Consider the following 22,120-nt stretch of genomic DNA (forward strand, 5'->3'; position numbering starts at 1 on the left):
CCTCTCCGCCACGTATTATATAATGAGAACACGATAATTCAAGACGACATCTAATCAACATTATGCAGACAACTTAGCGGAACAGTATCGGACAAGTTTAAATATCCGTTGAAAGCCGCTTTCTCGAATGAAGCTTATATGCAGTTTAACCAGCTGCATTTAAATCGACTTTCTTCACCATCGGCGCATCTCAGATCACAATTATACGATGCCATCAAGTAATGTTCAAGAGCAGCCAGAAGCGGATGTATTTTACGTTGGTGGTGAATACATTAAAGATGACCGAGGAACACATATGACCGGATCCATGTGCGTACGACGCTATGGGAAGAAAGTTCCTGGACAGCCTGCCATTGTCTTCATACATGGGGCAGCCCAAACGGGGACACATTGGGAGGCAACACCGGATAATCGGCTTGGCTTAGCCATGCTCCAAGCCGCAGACAATTGGGAATGCTACGTGGTTGATCAGCCAGGAGTAGGACGATCTCGTTATCATGCAGCGGACATTGGAGATCTTACTCATTACACCGTGGAGGAGCTGGAGGCCGCATTTACTGCGCCTCAACCTGAGAATTCGCCATGGGCACATCTCCATACGCAATGGCCCGGCTCCGGGAAGCGAGGAGATCCCGTATTCGACGCCTTTTACGCCAGCCAAGTCGGACATATCGGCAGCTACGCAAAAGTCGAGTCCCTTTTCAGGCCGGCAATCAAGGCACTGCTAAACAAGATCGGCCCGGCATTTCTCGTCACTCACTCTCAGTCAGGGCCACTCGGATGGCACGCTGCCGATGCCTGTCCAGAGTTGGTCTGTGGCATCGTGGCATTGGAACCTCATGGCCCACCGTTCCAGTATCCGGACTGTCCGCCCTTCAACTCCCGACCTGAGATCGTCGGCAAGTTGATACATCCCTTTGGAATTACCAGCACACCGCTACGCTATGAGCCACCATTACCGGAAGATGCTGACAAGTTGCCGTACGGAATGTTGCCGACAAGAGGCGAAGACATGATAGAGGAGACGGGAATATACGCGGGCTTAATTAAGGGGCCTCGACAAGAGCATCCCATGCGACAGCTCAAGAATCTTTGCCACATTCCAGTTGTGTTGGTGACCGCTGAAGCGTCGTATCATGCGGGATACGACCACCTCACGGCTGAGTTCCTCCGTGACGCAGGGGTTCTTATTGAACACGTCTATCTAGCAGACCAGGGAATACATGGCAATGGACATATGATGGCAATTGAGAAGAACAACAAAGAGTTACAAAAATACATCAACAAGTGGCTGAGGAAGCAAGTTCTTCCTACTTTGTCGTAGTTGCCCTGGAGAAACTATCTCCCTCTAATCTATGTTAACCGTAGCCGTCAATTAGAACGTTTTATATAGCGTCAAGTTCGAAACTTCGAGTCCTCATTCTTATCTTTAGTGTATCTATACTCATCACTCAGTTGACGTATGTCTATCCAGGTATTCCTGCCAAAGTTTTACCCATCGTTCATCAATCGGTTGCGTTGCCCTACCATTCTCAATCATAACTACTTTTTTCCCACTGACAGTTCTCTCTGGAACGTGCTTGGAATGAGAGGAGGCGTCACCAATGAAGAGTCGTCGTTCACCCACCAAGATTTGTTTTTTGTAATAAGCAGCACTTGCAGCCTCGCGTGACGGACTATTGGCAACAGTTGATGCATTTGGGTCAACTCTGTATTCAATGGCCCCATCCCAATTGTCAGTAGAAAACTTAGGATCATTGGACTGAATGTAGTGTATCTTTAGGAACATTGTCAGCTCCAATCTCCGTGAAAGGCCACCTTGTAACTCTTATGTCATACTTAAACCAGAATCACTGGAGAAATGCTTTTTCTATATGCTTTAATAGAGCACAGAATATCTTGAAACTTATCTGGGCATAGTATGTAACCCCCGTAGCTAGTGCCCAAGGCAAAGCTTGCTGACCATGTTCATTCTCCCAGCTTGCGTAAAAGTCATTGTTCTTGTCATTGAAGCTGGGATTTCGCTTAAGAAGGATCTGGCCGTTTGACATGATCGCGTTGAAGAGTGAAGCAAATCTCTAAATGTATATAGCTCTGCTCAACTCTTTAGAACATGTTCACTTCCCTTCATATAGGTACTTCGGACAGAGCGGGTTGCTTCATAAGCATTCCTCTCACAACCGCTCATGAGCGGCTTTGCCGCAATAGGCGGAGAAGCGTACGTGTAATAGAAGACAGGCGGTTTTAAGCTATGACTACCCCCATATGTGAGACGCTATATTTCTTCTGTTGTATGCTGAAGCATAATGCCAGTCTCATAATCTCCATCAGTTTCACGAGAAACGGCTTGCATCCTTTAACCCTAGTCTCATGGAGTAATGACGAACACAACCAATTCAAAAGAAGACTATCATCGCTGGCATGGGTATATATTTTAACCATGGATGATTGGTGAAAACGTTCACTCGTTCCACGATCAATTCGTCCAACAGATTTCTTCCATAATGAATGAAGGCGTCTCGCTTGCAAAGCAGATTCAAGTCACACCAACTCGTATCAGTTAATATATATGCTGCATATAGTATCAAGAGATTCACCCCCGCTTCTTCGTCTTCTCCTCATCCTGCGACTCGCCCGAGAAACGATTGATAAACGAACGGCAAGCCCAGAAGCAGCTACAGCTATGTCTGATGAGATTGACCAAGCAACTTTTAACTTAATCATGGAACTTCAGCTGCAGGATGCCAGGCATCATCAAGTAGAACAGTCCGATGCCGAGCTCGCATTACAAGTGTATTATTCCGAGCTCGAGTCCCTGGCAGTGACATCTTCCGACCGGGCCATAGCCCGTAGTATTGCTCATGCCGCCTTAAACGATGGAGATCTCATCAGGAATCATCTTGAAGAAGAGCAGCAAGCTGTGCTTGACCGAGAATATGCGATTAATGGGCACCCTTCAGCGCCAGTACCGAGCATAGCCACACCAGACACAGTTATCGAAGATGGAATGATTAAGAAGCTTGCGACCCTATACAATGGCGTTATTGATGATCCGTATTCGACTGTTGGCGAGCCTTCATCCAGGCAGACGACGCGGGCAGGTACCTCAGCCACTACGAAAGGACGATGTCTCGCCTGTATGGAGGACGTTCCGTTCTCTGAGACGGTTCAATGCCCATGCTCACACCAATACTGTCGCGCATGCATAGCAAAGCTATTCAGAGCGGCAATGAGCGATGAATCTCTCTTTCCTCCTCGATGCTGCGGCCAATCAATTCCTCTTGGAATGAATCAGATCTTCCTTCCGGAAGAGCTAGTTAGGGAGTACCGAGAAAAGGAGTTGGAGTACAGTACGCCAGATAGGATGTACTGTCATCGGCCCTCTTGTTCGGCCTTTATTCCTCAACAGTCTATTCGGGGAGACACAGCAGTATGTACAAAATGCCTAAAGAAGACTTGCACTCATTGCAAGGGCAAATCTCATAAGAAGGATCACTGCCCTGAAGATGCGGCAACCTTGGATCTTCTCCGTATTGCGAAGGAGAATGGCTGGCAGAGATGTTACAAATGCCGTACGTTAGTTGACTTGCGCACGGGATGCAACCATATAAGTATATCGCGACATCTCCTTACATGTAATCACATCTTACTAACAACCCGACAGCATGCCGCTGTGGCGCTCAGTTTTGTTACGTATGTGGAAAGGAGTGGAAAACGTGTGCATGTGATCAGTGGGATGAAAACCGGCTGGTCGATCGAGCAAATGTTGTCGTTGATCGAGATGCAGATGGACGTCAACTGGAGAGAGAGCAGCGGGCAGTTCTTGTGGAACAGGCAAGAGACAACTTGGTTCAAAACCATCAGTGCGTGCATCGGCACTGGAGACCTCGCCTGGACCTCGTTCGATGCGATGAGTGTCATCAACGGCCGCCGGACTGCGTCTACGAATGCCGTGATTGTCGTATTCTAGGTTGCCGAATGTGCCGGTACAATCGTGTGAGAATAATACGGGATGTGAGAACAATACCGGAGGTGAGAATAATTCCGGAGGTTGAATGAAAGAGGTCAGGATCTCGAGTTCAAGTCTCTATGATAGAATTGGACTAAACAATCCAGAGCACCATCCTCCTCACCTTGGTATGTAGAAATTTGAGAAGAGACGCAAAGATTTACCACTACCCTGGAAAGAAGACGAGGAGCTGTTGCTACTACCTATGGAGAACCTAGAGAAGATATTCTGGTGTTTCTATCTTTATTTCAAGAAGAAGTGAATTAAATTCGGATGCTTAAGTATAAAACGAAACTTGATGAAAGCGACAGTGAGGCCTATCGTAGACGGCGAGAAACGCGTTTTTATCCAGCGACATAAAGCGAAAAAGGTCCCCATTTACCTCTCCACCAATTGAATAGCCAAAATGATAATTTAGCTCAAGCATCATCGTTAAGCTTATCCAATCATCCCCACTCTCTCAGCCGTCTTCCCCATTCTGTCAGTCGGTCAAGCAAAAGGCCATCAAAAGTCCCGGTAAGCCGCCACCTGAAAAGCTGCCAAGCCAATCGAGTCCCTGCTAACACAGTCTCAGCTCCGAAGCTCACTGCCTCGGTCTATTGGCTTTCTCCCTCCAAATCCATGTCCTGTCAGTCATGCTCTTTGTCTTGGTACCTGCAGAATTGGGCATGGCTCCCGGAGCTTGATCCCGAGCGTCGGTGGCCGATCGATATTCGGGTAAAACGTGTTGTAAATGAATGGATCTGGTGGTATCGATATTTCTGAACGGGCAGGTCGATAGACGCTACGCAAAGCTGCCAAGAGATGCCATGTTCCAGGCCTGAGAGGTCTAGTCCGCCATGGAATGTATTGTATAGTACTTTGTTAGACACATAGAAACACACATGATGCGAATAAATATCTTGGCGGTAATAGACAAAAAGGCGTCTGTGGCCACCTCAATTGATTCTCACCATTGATGCAAGTGAATTACCACTCGGCAGCATAATGGCAGTCAAGTCGTTTGTCGCTCTCGCAGCCGTCTTGGGCTCGGCTGCTGCCATCTCAATTGCCGAGATCAATGGCGACCGCTACATTTCGCCGTTCAAAGACAAGACCGTCACCGACATCAAGGGTCTTGTGACTGCAACTAACAGCAATGGCATATTCCTTCGATCTACGGAGCCGGATGAGAATCCCGCCACTTCTGAAGGCCTCTTTATCTTCAACAGCGCTGCAGTGAAGACGGTAAAAGTCGGCGACATTATCACTCTAGATGGTCTAGTTGTAGAATATCGGTGTGTTTAATCGCATCTCATCGCATCAGCCATGAGACTGACAACAATTGAACAATTTAGATCAAACGCCAACTACATCTACCTGACTGAGATTAACAAGCCCACAAACATCAAAGTCGTCTCATCCGGAAACGAAGTGAAGCCACTCGTCATCGGCGTCGATACTTCGTTTCCTCCAACCAAGGACTTCTCCAGCCTAGACCAAGGAGGAATCTTTGGCGTTCCTAATGCTGTAGCCAACATCTCCAGCACGAATCCCCAGCTCCAGCCTGACTTATACGGCCTTGATTTCTGGGAGAGTCTTTTAGGCGAGTACGTCACCATCAAGGATGCCTACCAAATCAGCCGCCCGAATAACTTTGGCGATGTCTACATCCGTGGTAACTGGCCCGTGACGGGTCTCAATGCTCACGGCGGTCTGACTATGCTGGAAGGCGATGCCAATCCCGAAGTCATCACCGTTGGCACTCCCCTAGACGGATCCAAGAACCCGCTCGATACGCGAATGGGCGACTACCTCGGCGATATTACCGGTGTTGTCTACAATGATTTTGGATCATACCGTCTTCTTCCTCTTACTCACCTCTCTCCCCTCAAGAATGCCACTACCGACTTTCCTGCTGTCTCTTTCAACAGCACCGGTGATTGTCTCGGTATTACTGTTGGCGACTATAACACCGAAAACTTGATGCCCGACTCTCCTCACTTGCCTCTCGTTGTCGACCACATCGTGAACAAACTGCGCACTCCTGATCTCATCTTCCTCCAAGAAGTACAAGACAATTCTGGCAACAAAAACGACGGCATTGTGGACGCCAACGTCACCCTGACCACGCTTGCGTCCAAGATTGAAGAGGCTTCGGGCATTGTCTACGATTTTGCAGAAATTAGCCCCATCAACAATAAAGACGGTGGAGAGCCCGGCGGCAACATTCGTCAGGCTTACTTCTATCGCTCTGACGTCCTTCAGCTGTACAAACTCAATCTCGGTGGAAGTCTCGATGTTAATGAGGTTCTCGATGGCCCGGAGCTCAAGTACAATCCCGGTCGGATCGACCCTCTCAACACCGCCTGGGATAGCAGCCGCAAGCCACTGGCAGCCGCATGGAAGACTGTCAAGGGCACCAAAAAGATCTTCTTTACCATTAACGTCCATCTGGTCAGCAAGGGCGGTTCAACATCTCTATCAGGTGACCTTCGTCCGCCCGTGAACCAAGGAGTCGAGAAGCGAACTGTACAGACCAGTATCGTGGCGGTACGTTCCTGATATTAATGCTGTACCCTAGAATACATGTATGCTAAGATACTGACGTGAGTATTATAGAAATTTGTTGCCGAGATTCTCAGCCAGGATCCTACGGCCAATATCCTCGTTGCGGGTGACTTCAACGAGTACTCCCAAGTCGACCCTCTCACCACATTCTCTTCCATATCTGGCCTCACTGATCTTGATGAAGTTGTTGGAATTGATCCCGTGGAGAGATATACATATCTTTTCGACATGAACACTGAGGAGCTGGATCACATGTATGTAAGCGAGGGACTGCACCGGGACGCCAAGTATGAGCATTTGCATTTGAATACCTGGCAGAATAACGATGACCAGGTCAGCGACCACGACCCTAGTGTCGCAAGATTCAATCTCTGTGGTTGTTCGTCAAAGAAGACGAAGCAGAGTAACTAGACTTGAGAGACGGGGTAAAAGGATGTACCATAGATTACAAATTCGTTGTTATATAAAGCAAATATTGCCAAGATGAGTTATGGTATCCATTGATAAAGGATGCTGAGTTCATTTACATGAAACCTCCTATCCTAGGACCTTGATAATGCTTCCTTGCAAATACAATCCAGTTCACAACCATGACAATTGCAATCACGGCTAGAACGACCACAGCGTAGTCTATAAGACAAAACGTCAGCACATCTTGCTCCTCAAGAGTTCAAATCAAACCATGTGTGATAAGATGCTAACTTACTCATGTTGCTACCAGTCACTGGTAAAACGCTTGGAAACGTAAAGAAGACGGTTTCGATAATCGCCGCAATAACTGTTCCGATGTTACAAGCCCAACCTAGTATCTCGGGAACCTTAAATGCTCTTTTGCGAGGAAGCACTTTTTCACTTCTCTTGCGATATATAAGTAGCGCAGCCGGAATCGCAAACGAAATCATCTGCATCAAGGAAAACACCCCAACGAGCGAATTAAAAGCTGCCGTGGAGCCCAAGCTGACGCATCCGCACACAAATATCAGCCCTGCGTCGAGAATAAGTGCAGCCACAGGGATATCGCCAAGAGTGGGAGACAACTTCTCAAATTGAGAAGAAAAGACAAGACCGCGGTCACGAGCTAGGGCCCAAATCAGACGAGACGTTGTTTGCTGCGTGGCGACGAGGATGAATGTGAAGATTACGATGCCAACAATAAGAAAGACTGTGGCAGCGGTGTCGGATCTGCTAGCTATGCGCCAGAGTTTATATATCGGCACCCTGTCAATTTTTCATGCCCTTGGTCAGTAATTTGTACAATTATCCCTAATAGATCAGAATTAAGAGAGCAGAAGACTGACGGGTCGTTGGCAAAAATGTCCAAGCTGGGGATACAATATGTCATGGCCACAGAAAAGACAAAGCCGGAGAAGAAGCCAATCCCAATTGTAGACATGAGCGCCTTTGGCACCGTCCTGGAAGCATCAAGCGTCTCTTCCGCCAGATGAAGAGCAGAGTCTAACCCTCCAAACATGTATGCATGAGTAGTGAGCCCCGTGAAGAAGGAGACCACAGGAGGCCATCCTGAAGTCGGTTCAAAGTTGGTCCACACCCATGTCGACGACTGCTTATCACCTCGGGCAAGGCAAACGATTGATATGGTGATGAAGGTTGACAGTGTCAAGAAGACTATTTTCCAGTTATGAACACATTCCCTATAAGTTTGGTGAGTCAAGCAAGAAATTGACTTACACGCCGCATCGTGAATCCATCGAGTCCGTTTCAGCACGAACAAATTGTAGCCTAGGGCAAAGAGGTTGAGCCCCTGCGATATGAGAAACAGCTGCCAGGAATTGGCTTTGTATCCGCTGTAAAACTCGGCTATCGAAGCAATGCACAAACTCGTGATACTAGCCACGCTTGTGGAACAAATGATCCACGAAACCGTCGCTATCATTCCGCAGATGTAGGACATGGATCGATTGAACCTCTTGGGCGCCATGATGCTCGTGAAGTGATACTGTCCACCTGCTGTCGGATAAACGCTCGCAAGCTCAGCCAGCGTGACGGCCGCAGACACGTACATGGCCGTGATAACGAAGTTGCCGTAGACCAGCGAAACAGGACCTCCAGCTGTTAGAGCGGCCGAAAACGCGGTAGCGACGCCCGCCCAGCTGTTGGGGATGTTGAACCCAAGGGCTATGATCTGAAAAGGTCCAATATCACGGGCCACAGCCTGAGGGTTGAGCTGGATCAGCTCGACAGTCTGGCTGGTGCTTTCGGTAGTTGCTTGTTCCAGCGCATTTTCATGCTCAACTTTATCAGGCAATTTGTCCTCTGTCTGATCCATTTTCACACAATGTGAAGCTCGATGTATCTAAGGATGGAATTGGAGATAGCTTGCGGACAGGATTGGGCAATGGTATATCAGCTATTCACTCTGAGATGGGAATCAGGCAAAGAAGAATACTGTCCACAGGACGCAAAAGGGGGAGTCTCAGTCCATCATTTATCATCGGCAAGAATACTCCGAGTATCTGGATCGTTTGCCAGATTATAGACATGGCTCCCTGTGCCATGTCTCAGTTGACGTTGGCAAGACACGGAGGGCAAAGTCTGGATCCTGATATGATGAGCGTGCATCGCCACCAATTATTCCGTATGGCTGGGAGATTTGTAGAATGGGCTGGCTGACAGGATGTACAGATTGGAATATTGACCATGAAAAGTGTCTGTACAACTGGAGATCTTTGGACGATAGCCACATATCAAGATATCTGTGGATATTGGGCTAATCATATAGATAGGAAAATGTCTGACTGCCTGTCAATAGCCCCGCCGACATCATGTTGTGATACATGGCATCGATGTAATGGGAGAAGCACGGTCAATGAATGAGTACAAAACAATTTCCGCCGTATGTGTGACACGGCCGCTTTGCAAAGTTGGAATTGTGTTTGACTGAGACAAATGGCTTATTCGAACCAAGTCGACTTATCAGTTTGTATCACCCTATGCTTGATTGCCTGTCTCATGATATCAGTCCTTTCGGTGCAAATACCATCATTGCGAGAGTTTCCAGCGGAAAGGGAGTTAACATGATATGCCGCTCATGGCTGATGGCTATCAGTCTGATGTATCGGGCTTCAAAGTGCTTGGGTCAACCAAGGGGGATAGCATCATCATCAACCACAATATCATGTTGCTGCCATATATTGCGCCATGACGATGACAGTTTCACTTTCGTATTGGAATTCCGATTCCGCAGGTCATCTACAGACGTGGTAGCAATGATACGATGGCAGGAGACCATATGTCTCAAACGAGGAGAGAAGTAGGGTAAATGGCAAAATTGTCTCGTCGTCGAACATGATATTTCCATACCCGTGACGGCGACTCTCTGAAATCGAGGAAAAAGAAATTTCCCATTTCCTTTCGAGAGAAGACCGTCGCAGCAATCATCATTCGAGGCGCAGTTTGCAGGCGAATCCTTTGTCGCCCCTTGCATCCAGACATCTTAGATTCCATCCCTCGTAATCAGCGGCCCAGCCAATGATTCGATCTTGCTCGACCAGTCTGTGGCACGTCGGGTTGCGGTCGCTTCGGCCCCCGGCCTCCATGATAAGCAGCAGCAATCAATCACGCCTCATCTGCGATGCAGTTGGGCGCCATGCAGCGCAGCGAATCTCGGTGCTGTAAACTGCAACCCTCCCACCGGCGCCTGACCCGACTTTGGTGCCATCCCCGCCGCTTCTCCACACGCACCAGGACGCTAGATACGGCACCAACATGTTCCAGCTTTGTGGCTAGAAGGACACGCAGTTTCATCTGAGTAGAAGGTCAACAAGGTCTCCTGCGGCAGGATCCTACAGTACACGGTTGGAAGCCGCCAGGAGATTATCTCCTTGGCAAACGGGCTGTGGCGACTGTGATTGGCACGAGGGCTGGCGAATCCTGCGCCAGATAGCTAGATGTCACTGTGAAGATGGAAATTAGCCGTTACATGTCCCCTGTTCCGAGGTTCCGCATCGTATCGTCACAACTAGCGGCATTGGTGGCTCGAGGCCAGAGCTGGACGGTCCGTGCCCAACTATGGATGCTACAGGCAGTTTAGCTTGTCGATGTAACAGATCTTGACGGATGGGCGGAAGAGACGGGCTAGGAGAGCTCCACGACTGTCTTGCTTTGACCCTTTGAAGCATCAGGATTGCAAACGTTGCAAGTTCTCGTACGAGTAATGCGCGCTCAATCGTGGATTGCTTCAAGGATTGCTGTAACAGACGAGAATAGAATCAACAGCAATCGACAGACGCGGAATTCGGCTGCTCGCCGGCTTTCCGACTCCGTGGTTCCCCAACATTCGCTTGCTCGCGTGCAGGGTTCGGTTCGGCTGCCTCGCAGGACACTCTTGCAGGACGTTAAGCAGAAGTCGCATGTGAAGTGAGGAGTAATTCGATCCAATGCCAAAATAGACTCAAGCCGATCGTGAAGCAGCTGCTAGCACTTCGTACTGCATTCCCCGTGACTGCTTAGCACCCTGTGGCGTCTCCCGGCGAGAATCATGGAGGGCAAAGAGGCCGAAGGACAACGACGGGTGTTGGTTTGGTTGAGACTGAGACAACTTGGAAGACACCAGACCCAAACCAAAAAAGTTCCCCAGCGCTATGCAAGCCATGCCGCTGGCCGCTAAACTCCTCCGGGCATGTCCTCCAGCAGCCACCAAACCGCCTAAAGGTGATTCGCGTATTTCAATCCTAGCGACTGCAGCAGCCTGTAAAGAGCAGCTCTTTGGCTTCCATCCATGTTGGTCCATTCCATAGCCCGAGCTTTATTTCCCTCGCCCGTAACTCTGTCCTCGCATGTTTACATACCACACCTCAAATAGCTCTGCTTGGTGGCTGCAGCTCTCCGTCCACTCACCTCGTACGCCCTTTTGTCGGCTCATGTGCTGCTTGGTTTTCCCTCGGCCGATCGCCAATGCCATGGTAAATAGACTTGCAGTTCGCATTGCGTAAACTGCGTAATCGACGAAATTGCTGGCAGGTCCCGCACACGAGCAACTCAAACCGCCAACAGGATCCGAGACTCGGGGCTCAGCAAGAACAGACGAAGACAAGGCTGGGCAGAGAATAGCAATCAAGTTGATGAGGGCAATAAGAGACGAATAATTCGAGGCGGTGGATGTCTAACTCTCTTATTGGGGTACGAATACAGGCAGTGGGCTGGCGACTGCTTCAAAGTATCTGAAGCGTGAAACCAGCTGCCTGACACTTGCGCCAGTCCGCCAGATCGACAGCCCTCTGAAGGCGTTTGTTTCAGATAAAGGAGAAAAAAGGTCGCCTCCGGAAGTTTTCAATCTTACAAAAGCACAATGGCAAGCGCCGCAAAGGAACTAGGCGAGGGCATCACAACCACAGACACCACAATGGCCGACACCGTCGAAACCCCTCGCAGCGGCGTCTTCCACAAGTTGTCCAACTCGGCCGGCAGCACTGATGCCCTGCGCTTCTGGCGCTCCAAGAAAGACTCGTCGCAGGAATTCAGCCTCCAGGAGCGCGATACCCTCAGCAGCGACGAGCGGAATCCTGATGTCGAGAATGGCACGTCGACCGAGTACCGCACGTATAAGCGGCGGTGGTTTGGCCTCATCCAGCTCACGCTTATGAACATTATGGTGTCTTGGGGAGTAAGTTGAGCAATCGTGAATAACCACAGCATAAATTCATGTTCATGATCATGATTCATCTCGTCCGAGTTCCCAGTACAGCAGCTAACACCATCTCCAGTGGCTCACATACGCTCCCGTCGTCGACAACTCTGCCGCCTACTACAACGTCAGCTCCTCGGCAATCAACTGGCTTAGCACCGCCTTCTTCCTCTCCTTTGTTGCCATCTTCCCCTTGTCAATCTGGATCGTCAACCGCGGATTCAAGTACGGCTTTATGTCCGCTGCCGTGCTGCTCATTGTCGGTAACTGGATCCGTTACGCTGGCTCGACCAAGAAGTCGGGTGGCATCTACGCCTGCGCAATGGTTGGCGAGATCTTGATTGGCTTCGCCCAACCGTTTGTCCTGGCTACACCCGCCAAGTACTCCGATCTTTGGTTCACCCACCGTGGGCGTGTGGCTGCGACTGCTCTGGCCAGTTTAGCGAATCCGTTGGGTGCAGCTCTTGGGCAGCTAATTAACCCTCTGTGGGTGAACTCGTCTCGCGACGTCTCTCAGATGGTGCTCTACGTTGCAATCATTGTAAGCTCCGTCTCTCGTACTGTCCAATTCATAAAACAAGTTTGAGCTGACACCCCCTAGTCCACTGCCTGCTCAGTTACCGCCTTCTTCATCCCCGCCAAACCACCCACCCCCGTAGGAGCCTCCTCAGAAACGCCCAAGATGCCTCTCTTCCCAGCCATCCGAACTGCCATCCGCTCTCTCGAACTTTGGCTTGTCTTCGGCACCTTTTCCGTCTACGTCGGCCTCTTTAACGCCGTATCCAGTCTCCTCAACCAGATCCTCGTCCCATACGGCTTCACCGACGACCAAGCAGGCATTGGTGGCGCAGTCCTCATCGTCGTAGGCCTTGTTACCGCGGCCATCACGTCCCCCATCCTCGACCGTACGAAGCACTTTTTGCTCTCGATCAAGATTATCATTCCTATCGTGGCCGCGTGCTTCATCGTCTTCATCTGGATGCCCGAGACTCGCGGCCTCGCCGGCCCATACGTCATCCTCGCCATCATTGGCGCAGGGTGCTTCGCCCTTGTGCCCATCGCCGTCGAGTTCCTTGCCGATCTGAGTCACCCCATCAGCCCGGAAGTCACGTCCACCGCTGCCTGGGCCGGTGGTCAGTTCTTCGGTGCCATTTTCGTCATTGTCAGCGACCCGCTCGTGGCCGGAGCCGATGGCAACCCTCCGAAGAACATGAAGAAGTTTCTCATCTTCCAGGCTGTCCTCGCCGTGGCTGCGGCGCCCCTGGTTCTCGTCTTGGGTTGGTTTGGGCGCAAAGACAAGGTGGTTTTACGGAGACTGCATCCCAGTCAGGGGGAGTCATGAGACGACATCACCTCATCTTGTACTTCCTAAGACCTCTGTACGCCTACGAAAAGAAAAACAAAAACAAAAACAAAAACATATCACGAACACTACAACCTCATGCCGAATCTTTTCCATCCGCCAAACCTCGTTTTTCTCGTCTTGATATCCTGAATGTGTATATGAGTGACCACCACGAAAAAAAAGGGGGAGGGTATATATGTCATCTTCCGATATCTCCAAATCCTTCAAAGGCTAGCAGAGTGAGGGCCAAGGACTAACTTTTTGGTCCTTGGTTTAATGTTTATGGTGGCAGTAGTATTAGTTGAATTACGCTCGCATCTTTGATACCAGACACGTCTGAAAATTTATACCCTTTTCTTTCTCAAGCCCTATCTGTCCCAGGCATATCCCTGTGTGTATTATATTCCATCGTGAAAAGAACTTCTCCAGCAAATAACTGCTTAAAGCAAACAACAAAAATAAGGTATCAAAGTCATGTCTAGTTTTTATCCAGCTTTATAATCTTCGCCCACTGATGCCTCAACCTCTCCATCTCCTGCCATGCCCTGGCCCCCTCCACCTCAAACTCAATCAACGCTTCCTTCGTGACGTTCTTCGTCCCCAGCCGTCTGCCCACTGACTTGTGTAGCAGCCCCTTCGCTGTGTCGGCCGCAATCGTCTCGTCCGTCTCCGGTTTGCCTTCCCACCCCCAGCCTTCAACCTCGGTCTTCTTCACGGTTGATTCTAGATGTCTATTACAGCTGCTCCCCCATTTGACGCGATCTGCCTGAACCTCATCCAGAGCTGCCTGGTCCTGCAGCGTAAGCCAAGCCGCCGATGCAGCTCCCCTGTATCCATCAACAGGGTGCCACGGCGATCCAATCCAACGCGCAATAACAAGAGCAAGCTCATACGCCCAAAACAGAAACCACGGCACAGGGAACAACGTACTAGCCACAACACCAGGGTGCGTGACATACATCTTCGGCGGAACAGGCTTCTCAGCAGCATCCCCACCCGACTCCTCATCCATACTCAAAAAAGGTCCCGAGAACGGTCTAACAGAAGGAAGGCTATACGTCAAGGCGATGATATCGGTGAGACGCTTGGCAGATTCGTACGCAGCAGGCTTGAGGAAGCACTGCATGTCGTCGGGGTTATAGACTTCGCGAATAGCCTCGATGCTGGAGGACCAGACGATGCGGCCGCGGGATTCGGTGGTAGAGCGGCGAGAGAGCAGTGGTAGGAGTTGGTGGGCGAGAATGTAGTGGCCGAAGACGCAAGCGCAAAAGACTTCGCCGAGGAGAGGCTTCTCGGGCTATATATCATAAACAACAAACGTTAGCAAGAGTTCCTAGTAACAAAACAAGGACATCAGCAGGCAAATATCGAAACTTACGTATCCGTAGCTCTGCTGCTCATTCAGTATACACGTCGCCAAAGAGTTCTTAAACGTCGGATACGTCACGGCCTGCACCAAGCCCTGCGACAAAATCTTCCAACAGGCCAAAGGATAATTGCACCCCGACCACCCTCCATACGCCGCATTGAAAATCACCGTGTCCAGCCTTGGAATCCTCACGTTCGTCAAATACTCCCCCTCTAGACCCTCCGGGTTGCTCACCGTCCCGCCCACCAGCCGCGCCGCAAACGCATATATGCCGGGCAAGTCGCACAGGTCCAGCGACAGGCTCAGCACGTGGATGCGCCGCGTCGCGTCCTCCCAGCGATATCCTTCGCCCGCTCTCGACCGTAACGCCGTCGACGTCTTCGCCGCCAGCTCGGCGTGTGCGCGGAGGGCCTGGATGGCTGCTAGGGACTTTGAGGACGATCGCGTCGTGGGGATGAGGATCAGGTGCGCCTTGAGCGAGCGCGTCGCCAGGAACTCGTCGATCAGGCGCTGTCCCGTGCCGAGACCAATGCCGCTACGTGTCGCGCAGACAAGTTAGCACATGATGCCCATTCCCATGATCAGAGAAATACAATCTTGCAAATTGCAGGATTGGAGGATGGGAAAAGGGAATAATAATAAGCACTATTAACCTACCTGTTGGCACCCGTAATCAGCACAAACAGCTGCTCTTCTGGCCCAACCAGCTCCCACGGCGCCACTGCCGCTCCTCCTGCTGCTGCTGATGCCCCCATCACCATCTTCGAGGTCCCGGTTCTGGTTTCAATCTAAGATTCCCAATCTTTTGCGTGTTGCTTTCCAGTCCGAAGCACCAGCGTGCTGCCTCGCCAAAAGAAAAAGAAGTTGCCTCGCCAAAAGAAAGTTGAGAAGTTGCAGTGGCCCGATTTTTAAGTTCTTAGGGGAGCTGTTCAACGCTGGAGTTTTGGGGGGCTGAGCGCTAGGAGTTGCGTATGTTGGCTTTTATTAGTGCCGTTAAAAAAGGCTGCTCGAATCAACGGATGGATCGTATTTGGTGTCCCTTGCATGTGGCTTTTTTCCCCTCCCAGCCGTGTGTCCCCTATTTCTGTCTCACCCCACCATCGTCTGGTGTGTGGTAGCGGGACGGATGAATTGAAAAAAGAAAAACGTGTGGTTCGGGGTAAAACAAAATGCATCTCGACGCGGCCAATTATTAATCGGATGGCTCTAATTCCGAGATCCAGCTGCAATGTTCTCACGCAGCCATTGCAATCATTGATGCGGTGCTCTCTGTGAGGTGGCAGAAGCTAATATGCCCATTTACACGCTCATTTACATGTGCGCGTCTGTGTGCTACTGCTATACACCAACGTCTATGATGTCTTCCATTTTCCACGCCAACGTCATTGCCAACAATCAACTGCAAAGCTAATAATTCACATCGTATCACATCTACATTGTAATGATCAATATTTCAGGAGAGGAAAAAAAAAATCTTGCTACCAGCTGCCTGTAAATGGAGATTCAATTTAGACACATTCATCGTGGCATATTTTTGCCAATCACTGTCATACATTTCCCCTTCAATATTCCATCAACATTGCCTTTTTCCCCCATCGCCCAAGTTAATGGCCCCCCAAAAAAACACATGTTACCACCCCCCGTTGAACTATATCAACTGATGAGTCCATGGCGTTCCCAGTTTATCCGCTTTATACGCTAAAAAAATTCATGCCATCACCATTTACTCCCTTGACTTGGCCTCGCCCTCCCGAACAGCGGCCAGGATGAGATCTTTGGCCTTCTCTACGCCCTCGCGAGTGCCCAGAATCTCAATGGCCTCGTCCTTTGCCTGGTCTCGCGGCACCTGGATCTGGCAGTTGCTCTGGTTTCGGATCGACTTGACCTTGCTGCCGTTGGGTCCAATGACGAAACGGTAGGTTCGAGGATCGGGGAGGATAAGGTATCCCGTAGAGTCATTAGCCTTAGCCTGCTCCAGGTTCTTGAGGATCACCTCCTTGGCCTTGGCAACGTTTTCGGCAGTTCCGCGAAGAATCCATGGGATCTCGCCCTCTTCGCCTGCCTCGGCACTAACGACCTTCCAAGAGTGAACATCAGTTGCAGCATCTGCATCATCCGTAATCAGGGGCAGAGCACCCTCAACAGCCCTAGCAGATGGCGTGGGCTTGGCAGGAATGCTCTGGCCGGCGTGGTCCACTGTCACCTGGAAGTTGTTGCGAAGCTGGCGGAAGATCTGGCCGTTGTTGGACACGACGTGGTGCACGTTACGGGGGATCTGGAGCGTCTCGCCCTGCTGCTGCTTGATCAGGCCGGAGATGTGCTCCTTGGCCGTGGCAACATTCTCAGGTCGGCCAGTGATCTTGACGCCAGTCTTGCCGTCGCCCTGGCGGGGGATATCGATGGAGACGCTAAACTGCGACTCAAGCTGGCGCTTGGCATCACCTCCTCGTCCGATGAGCGATCGGTGCTGGTCGATTGGCACGTCCACAACCTCAGTCACCTGGTTATCGCGCTCAGCAACAATCTCTTGAATTCGCTTGATGATGTTGTGAACCACTTGAGTGCGGCCCTCCACCTTGATAGTGTTGCCATCAGCCTCCTGCTTGGGGAACTGAATGGTTCGAGCAAGAGCGCGGCGATCATCTGAACCGCCGGCTCCGACAACAATGTCGCGGAGGTTGGCACCTAAATCATTTGTATTAGATTCAAACTTTCTCCATTTTATCATCACCGTTGAAATTGATTACTTACCGCTAGCTCCAATCAGAGCCTTGTGATGCTTCTTGTCCACATCAATTGTTTGCACGATCGTGTCATCAAATGCCGCTCGCTTCTCCTCGAGGATTTGCTGTGCCTTCTTAACTTGGGTTGCGGTTCCCCTGATGAGAATCTCGACAATGGGAGTGTCGCGGTCAGCTGGAACATCGATGCGAGCACCAGTCTGCTGTCTGAGCTCATCCAGAGCAGCACCTCCCTGGCCTATCAGGGAGCCAACTTGCTTCTGTTGCACTCCAATGGTGGCAGTGTGAGAGTGCTCCTCCAAGTACTTGTGCAGCGAGTAAATCTCATCGCGGGCTTCATCGGCACCCTTCTTAGGACCGCGGATGATGACTTCGTCCGGAGCCTGCTGGCGACGGGGTTTGCCAGCGTCGCTTGCTGCATCGGCGCCTGGTTGTTCATCGCCGCCCTTGGCTGATCGAGGGAAGAAGATGAGAACCTTGTATCTGGTCTGCAGGCGGTTGATTTGGCTGCCTCCAGCACCAATCAGCTCCCTGTGGAACTTGGGATCAATCTTGAGAGTGTGGGTTGTCTCATCCGCCAGCGTACGGCTGAGATTCTGAATATATGTTCGGGCCTTCTCAGCCTTGGCTTGAGGTCCCTTGAGCTCTACCTTGCCGTCTTGGACTTGGATCTCGACGTCGAATCGATCACGGAGCTCTTTGATGTTGCTACCACCCTTGCCGATGAGGTGGTTGGCAAACTTCTGGGGGAAGTCAAAAGTCAAGATATGTCCGCGTTCCTTCTCATCAATCTTTTCTTGCTCAATAAAGGCAGTTGCCTTGCTGGCAATCGATTCAACGGCAGACTTGGGTCCTCGCAGAGTAACAGTGGTGCCAAGTTTTCCCACTCGGATGGGGATCTGGGACTCATCGCGACTCTCTTGCTCCTTCTTGATGAACCGACGCAGCTTCTCGTGGAATTTGACGGGGACGTCAAGAGCCACCTCGCTAAGCTCCTCCTGGTTGTTGATGAGGTCAAGAATGTGCTTTCGGGCAGCATCTAGCGCTTGCTTAAAGGCGCGAGCTTCAGCCTCTGTAGGCTTGACGCGGGGGGGTTGGTAGGCACCCTCAGCAGGGTCAGGGCCCTCAAACACGAGAAGCACGGGGACATTGGCTTCTGATGCTTCCGGAACGACAAGGTGAACACCAAAATCCTCCTTGATCTTTGGTGTAACATTGTTGCGCAAGTGCTGATGGAAGAAGGGGTCGATAGGGACGGTCTGCATACGAGACGGCGGGTGTCCATTGAGAATTGCAGTAATCTCCGACTGGGCACGAATAGCATTCTTACCCTCACGAGAGTACAGCTCCCAGGGCAGGGCGCCGTCTTGAGAGAACGGAGTGTTGATGTGAGTGCTGTAAAGCTTCTCAAGGCGCTCAATCTCCTTACGTTGACGAAGGTATCGGGTGATGTTGGCAGCGTGAGCCAAGGCTCCTCCAGGAGCGTTGCGGTGAGACCTTGAAATATCAATGTTGGACATTTGCATACCCATGGCGAGATCCATGGCTCTTTCAAGACCGGCCTGCACCTGGGAGGGAGGTCCAACGACGGTGATCATATCATCATCTTCCTCTGAGGGGAACAGGATGGCACAGCCAGTCTCCTTGAAGAAGTCTTCCAGGGGGATACCTCGCTGTCCGATAATGAACTGGTGTCGGCCACGTTGGATGGAAAGCTGCTCGGCTTCCAGCTGCTTCTGCAGTTCAGCGGCACGACGCTCAATTTCAGCTCGGGCCTTTTGCACGGCGGCACGGTCACCGGCAAGCAGAATATGCTCGTCATCCGCGCCGGCCGCAGCAAACACGGGTCGCTGACCGGGGGCCGGTGCAACGGGAAGCGGTGCGGATGAGTACAGCTGATGAGTGGGGACGCGGACCTGAACTCCATTGGCCTCCTCCATCGCTTGCGCCAGGGCATTTCCAGGACCGGCAATGAAGGGGTAGAAAGCGGTAGGGATCCCCCGCACCTTGGTTTGAACGTTGGCAACCCGCTCGCCCACAATCTTGAGAATCTCGTCCCGGGCAGAGGCGGCAGAAATAGCATTGCCCTCTACGATGACATCGATGAGAGCCTCGTCATCGTCATCAACCGCCTGGTTCTCTTCGGCCTTGGGCATCTGGATCCTGGCACCCGTCTTCTCCTGGAGAGCCTTAATAGTGGCACCACCCTTGCCAATGATAAATGCCCGGGTAGCCTGGGGAATGGGGACCTTGACATTGACCTTGAAAGCAACATTAGCCAAAGGCAACAACGAACTAAGCAGAATTGCACACATACCTTTGTTCCGATTTGGGCAACTAGATCCTTGAGTGCCTGTTGGGCGACTTCCTGAGGGCCAGAAGCCATGAACTTGAGGTGTCCATTGGGAGACTGAGTCATGGTGATGTTGGCACGAGACTTGCGGTTGATGTCCTTGAGGATATCCGGAATTGGGCGTCGAAGTTCGGAACGGGGGCGGAGGAATTGGGGAGCGAGAGTAATTGTTTCGACTCTGCGTCCAGGGATGACCATGGCCGGGGTAGGCGCTTGGGAAACGGGAGTCTCAGCGCCAGATGCCGGAGTCGACGAGCGAGAGACACCGTTGGAACCGCCATTGGCATTGCTCTTAGCGCCCCAGATGGGAGCAACGTTGGGGGCCTTGCCTTTGGGAGCTCCAAGCTCGGGGAACAGCTCGTGTGACTGGGTATCGAGAGCAGCCTGCTTGGGCTTCGCAGCCTTGACGGCGGGAGCAGATCCAGAAGCAGATGCGTCATCAGCCGACTTGGCGGGCAGTTCGTCATCCGGCACGTCCTCAACAGTCACATGGTGCTGTTGAAGACGCTGGGCGACAGACTCCTCGCCAGCATTGGCAATGCCAGCAGGGACAGCTTCTTCGGTAGACATTGTAGAATTCGGCTCGGAAGGATCACAGATGGAAGGATGCTAGATAGACAGGGAGTGTACCGAAACTAACTTGGGAAACAGCAGACCGTCAGCAAATTGCACGGGAGCACAGGAATCAAGCAGACAGCCATTGCACATCGGGATGCCGGGAATTGACGGCAGAATTCGGCTCAATGGCTGCTATACAGGTGTTTTGTGCAAACTCACCAACTGCAGGATAGGCAAACAAGTACAGACAGGCCGTTAGGCTTTGCGGGTAGCAGCACAAGACAGTTACGTGACGAGTTGCTTGATGCTGATGCTTAAAAGTCTGTGGTGTCTAGAACATGGTAGAGACAACCGCAGACGACGAATACCAGAGACCAGAGGGGAAAACCAGGAGACGGGGCGGCAGAGCTGAGCCGAAGCACAAAGGTATAGCACGACGAAGCTTTTGGAAGTTGTTGAGGGTGAGGTGGGAAGTTCGAGGAGCTTCTGGGAATGCCACGATACAACAGGGCTCGGGCGGAGCCACTGCAGTGGCGGCTTGCCAATTGGCACCAATCGCACCACCGCCGAGCCACGGCCGGTACCTAGAGCTCCGTACCGTACCTCTTTGTACGGGAGTCAAGGCACTGAGGTACCGGTTCTCCAGGGGTACCTCGCCGGTGGCTTGCCCGCCCGCCAAAAAGCGTGGCTACCAGGTACAGGTACTCCAAATGTGTGTAGAAAAATCACGAGAGCGGTCATGTGATTCGCTTCTAGACCCTTCTGTTGGGAGAGACACTGACATGTACCTATGTACCTATTCATCTGCATCTTATCGTCCTTATCGAGAGAGCAAGGGAAGCAAACGAGGCAAGATGCAAGTAAATGACATTGACGAGATGTCTTAGCAGTACGAAGTCAATGTGTGTGCTCATATTCTTGTTCGCAAAATCCCATCGACTTTTACATGTAGCACCAGCCGGGCACGAGCATGTATTCTGTAGCGTCGTGCACAATCCCGTCCCTGCAGCTGGAGCGTCACAACGTGGATGTGAGCGCCTGCATGGCCTCGGAAGATTGAAGGAAGCCAAGGCGGACATATTGACAGCCACTTGGCGAATATGTGGCGAATATGCAGCTCCAGGGCTATGAAAGCTTCTATTTACAAGCATACATTCGATTTGGCTCTGATATGTAGTTAAGCCCCAATGCCATTTACACCTCCATAGCTGAGAATTACTCCCTCATGCCCTTAGAGAACCAAAACCGTCTACGTCTTTCGGTTGATAGTACCAACTAGCATGCCACATTTGTTTTAATCACTCTTGAATATAACATGTAAGCGGAAGTAAAAGATAGAGGATCCATTTCTTCAACGACATTACAGAAAGCGTCCCGCTCAGTAGTTGATTACTGTTTGTTATGCTGCTGCTGCGAGAATCTCTTTGATGCAAATGATGTGACTTGCTTATACATCAGACAGGCAGACAGCTCTCACGGCCTATAATATTGCCGAGGTCGTATTTCTTGTAGGCAGTAATCATCGGTCTCGAATTCTACGTGCCGTAAGAC

General features: G+C 51.0%; 7 protein-coding genes across 7 annotated transcripts; 4 read left to right on the plus strand and 3 right to left on the minus strand.

The window, feature by feature from the left end:
- Positions 1 to 208: 208 nt before the first annotated feature.
- Positions 209 to 1,324, plus strand: V8C40DRAFT_282097 (alpha/beta hydrolase; the record flags this gene model as incomplete). Its single annotated transcript, XM_083221730.1, has 1 exon — positions 209 to 1,324. The coding sequence occupies one exon, from the start codon at positions 209 to 211 to the stop codon at positions 1,322 to 1,324; it is 1,116 nt and encodes a 371-aa protein (XP_083069146.1).
- An 894-nt stretch (positions 1,325 to 2,218) lies between these two features.
- On the plus strand, positions 2,219 to 4,403 carry V8C40DRAFT_254541 (E3 ubiquitin-protein ligase). Its single transcript, XM_083217842.1, has one exon. The coding sequence runs from the start codon at positions 2,570 to 2,572 to the stop codon at positions 3,968 to 3,970; it is 1,401 nt and encodes a 466-aa protein (XP_083069147.1). The 5' UTR covers positions 2,219 to 2,569; the 3' UTR covers positions 3,971 to 4,403.
- Positions 4,404 to 4,868: 465 nt separating this feature from the next.
- On the plus strand, positions 4,869 to 7,140 carry V8C40DRAFT_254543 (Endonuclease/exonuclease/phosphatase). The gene is made up of 2 exons (XM_083217843.1): positions 4,869 to 5,286; positions 5,347 to 7,140. Exons 1-2 carry the CDS (start codon positions 4,997 to 4,999, stop codon positions 6,551 to 6,553), a joined length of 1,497 nt encoding a protein of 498 aa, XP_083069148.1. The 5' UTR covers positions 4,869 to 4,996; the 3' UTR covers positions 6,554 to 7,140.
- V8C40DRAFT_84225 (amino acid transporter) lies at positions 6,936 to 8,948 on the minus strand. The gene is made up of 4 exons (XM_083223508.1): positions 8,249 to 8,948; positions 7,858 to 8,185; positions 7,266 to 7,777; positions 6,936 to 7,189 (listed from the first exon to the last, which is right to left on the minus strand). The coding sequence occupies exons 1-4, from the start codon at positions 8,844 to 8,846 to the stop codon at positions 7,083 to 7,085; spliced, it is 1,545 nt and encodes a 514-aa protein (XP_083069149.1). The 5' UTR covers positions 8,847 to 8,948; the 3' UTR covers positions 6,936 to 7,082.
- A 2,347-nt stretch (positions 8,949 to 11,295) lies between these two features.
- On the plus strand, positions 11,296 to 13,913 carry V8C40DRAFT_254550 (major facilitator superfamily domain-containing protein). The gene is made up of 3 exons (XM_083217844.1): positions 11,296 to 12,182; positions 12,283 to 12,744; positions 12,805 to 13,913. Exons 1-3 carry the CDS (start codon positions 11,868 to 11,870, stop codon positions 13,543 to 13,545), a joined length of 1,518 nt encoding a protein of 505 aa, XP_083069150.1. The 5' UTR covers positions 11,296 to 11,867; the 3' UTR covers positions 13,546 to 13,913.
- On the minus strand, positions 13,736 to 16,028 carry V8C40DRAFT_254552 (uncharacterized protein). Its single transcript, XM_083217845.1, has 3 exons — positions 15,575 to 16,028; positions 14,927 to 15,452; positions 13,736 to 14,845 (listed from the first exon to the last, which is right to left on the minus strand). The coding sequence occupies exons 1-3, from the start codon at positions 15,676 to 15,678 to the stop codon at positions 14,027 to 14,029; spliced, it is 1,449 nt and encodes a 482-aa protein (XP_083069151.1). The 5' UTR covers positions 15,679 to 16,028; the 3' UTR covers positions 13,736 to 14,026.
- Positions 16,029 to 16,629: 601 nt separating this feature from the next.
- V8C40DRAFT_84362 (uncharacterized protein) lies at positions 16,630 to 20,803 on the minus strand. Its single transcript, XM_083223509.1, has 4 exons — positions 20,789 to 20,803; positions 19,976 to 20,646; positions 17,669 to 19,919; positions 16,630 to 17,602 (listed from the first exon to the last, which is right to left on the minus strand). Exons 2-4 carry the CDS (start codon positions 20,579 to 20,581, stop codon positions 16,641 to 16,643), a joined length of 3,819 nt encoding a protein of 1,272 aa, XP_083069152.1. The 5' UTR covers positions 20,582 to 20,646; positions 20,789 to 20,803; the 3' UTR covers positions 16,630 to 16,640.
- Between the last annotated feature and the right edge of the window lie 1,317 nt (positions 20,804 to 22,120).

Source organism: Trichoderma camerunense (assembly GCF_050948025.1).
Source record: "Trichoderma camerunense strain CBS 138272 chromosome Unknown V8C40scaffold_19, whole genome shotgun sequence".
Taxonomy (NCBI): domain Eukaryota; kingdom Fungi; phylum Ascomycota; class Sordariomycetes; order Hypocreales; family Hypocreaceae; genus Trichoderma; species Trichoderma camerunense.

Excerpts from the sequence above, each read along its gene's own strand:
- V8C40DRAFT_254541 (XM_083217842.1), top strand. The coding sequence starts at position 2,570 with ATGCTGCATATAGTATCAAGAGATTCACCCCCGCTTCTTCGTCTTCTC.
- V8C40DRAFT_254543 (XM_083217843.1), top strand. The coding sequence starts at position 4,997 with ATGGCAGTCAAGTCGTTTGTCGCTCTCGCAGCCGTCTTGGGCTCGGCT. Across the intron at positions 5,287-5,346 it reads GGTCTAGTTGTAGAATATCG|ATCAAACGCCAACTACATCT; the intron begins GTGTGTTTAATC and ends TGAACAATTTAG.
- V8C40DRAFT_84225 (XM_083223508.1), bottom strand. The coding sequence starts at position 8,846 with ATGGATCAGACAGAGGACAAATTGCCTGATAAAGTTGAGCATGAAAAT. Across the intron at positions 8,186-8,248 it reads ATGGATTCACGATGCGGCGT|TCTTCTTGACACTGTCAACC; the intron begins GTAAGTCAATTT and ends ACTGGAAAATAG. Across the intron at positions 7,778-7,857 it reads GACATTTTTGCCAACGACCC|GGTGCCGATATATAAACTCT; the intron begins GTCAGTCTTCTG and ends AAAAATTGACAG.
- V8C40DRAFT_254550 (XM_083217844.1), top strand. The coding sequence starts at position 11,868 with ATGGCAAGCGCCGCAAAGGAACTAGGCGAGGGCATCACAACCACAGAC. Across the intron at positions 12,183-12,282 it reads ACATTATGGTGTCTTGGGGA|TGGCTCACATACGCTCCCGT; the intron begins GTAAGTTGAGCA and ends CACCATCTCCAG. Across the intron at positions 12,745-12,804 it reads TGCTCTACGTTGCAATCATT|TCCACTGCCTGCTCAGTTAC; the intron begins GTAAGCTCCGTC and ends GACACCCCCTAG.
- V8C40DRAFT_254552 (XM_083217845.1), bottom strand. The coding sequence starts at position 15,678 with ATGGTGATGGGGGCATCAGCAGCAGCAGGAGGAGCGGCAGTGGCGCCG. Across the intron at positions 15,453-15,574 it reads CTGATTACGGGTGCCAACAG|CGGCATTGGTCTCGGCACGG; the intron begins GTAGGTTAATAG and ends CGCGACACGTAG. Across the intron at positions 14,846-14,926 it reads AGCAGCAGAGCTACGGATAC|CCCGAGAAGCCTCTCCTCGG; the intron begins GTAAGTTTCGAT and ends TATGATATATAG.
- V8C40DRAFT_84362 (XM_083223509.1), bottom strand. The coding sequence starts at position 20,581 with ATGTCTACCGAAGAAGCTGTCCCTGCTGGCATTGCCAATGCTGGCGAG. Across the intron at positions 19,920-19,975 it reads TTGCCCAAATCGGAACAAAG|GTCAATGTCAAGGTCCCCAT; the intron begins GTATGTGTGCAA and ends GTTGCTTTCAAG. Across the intron at positions 17,603-17,668 it reads GGCTCTGATTGGAGCTAGCG|GTGCCAACCTCCGCGACATT; the intron begins GTAAGTAATCAA and ends CAAATGATTTAG.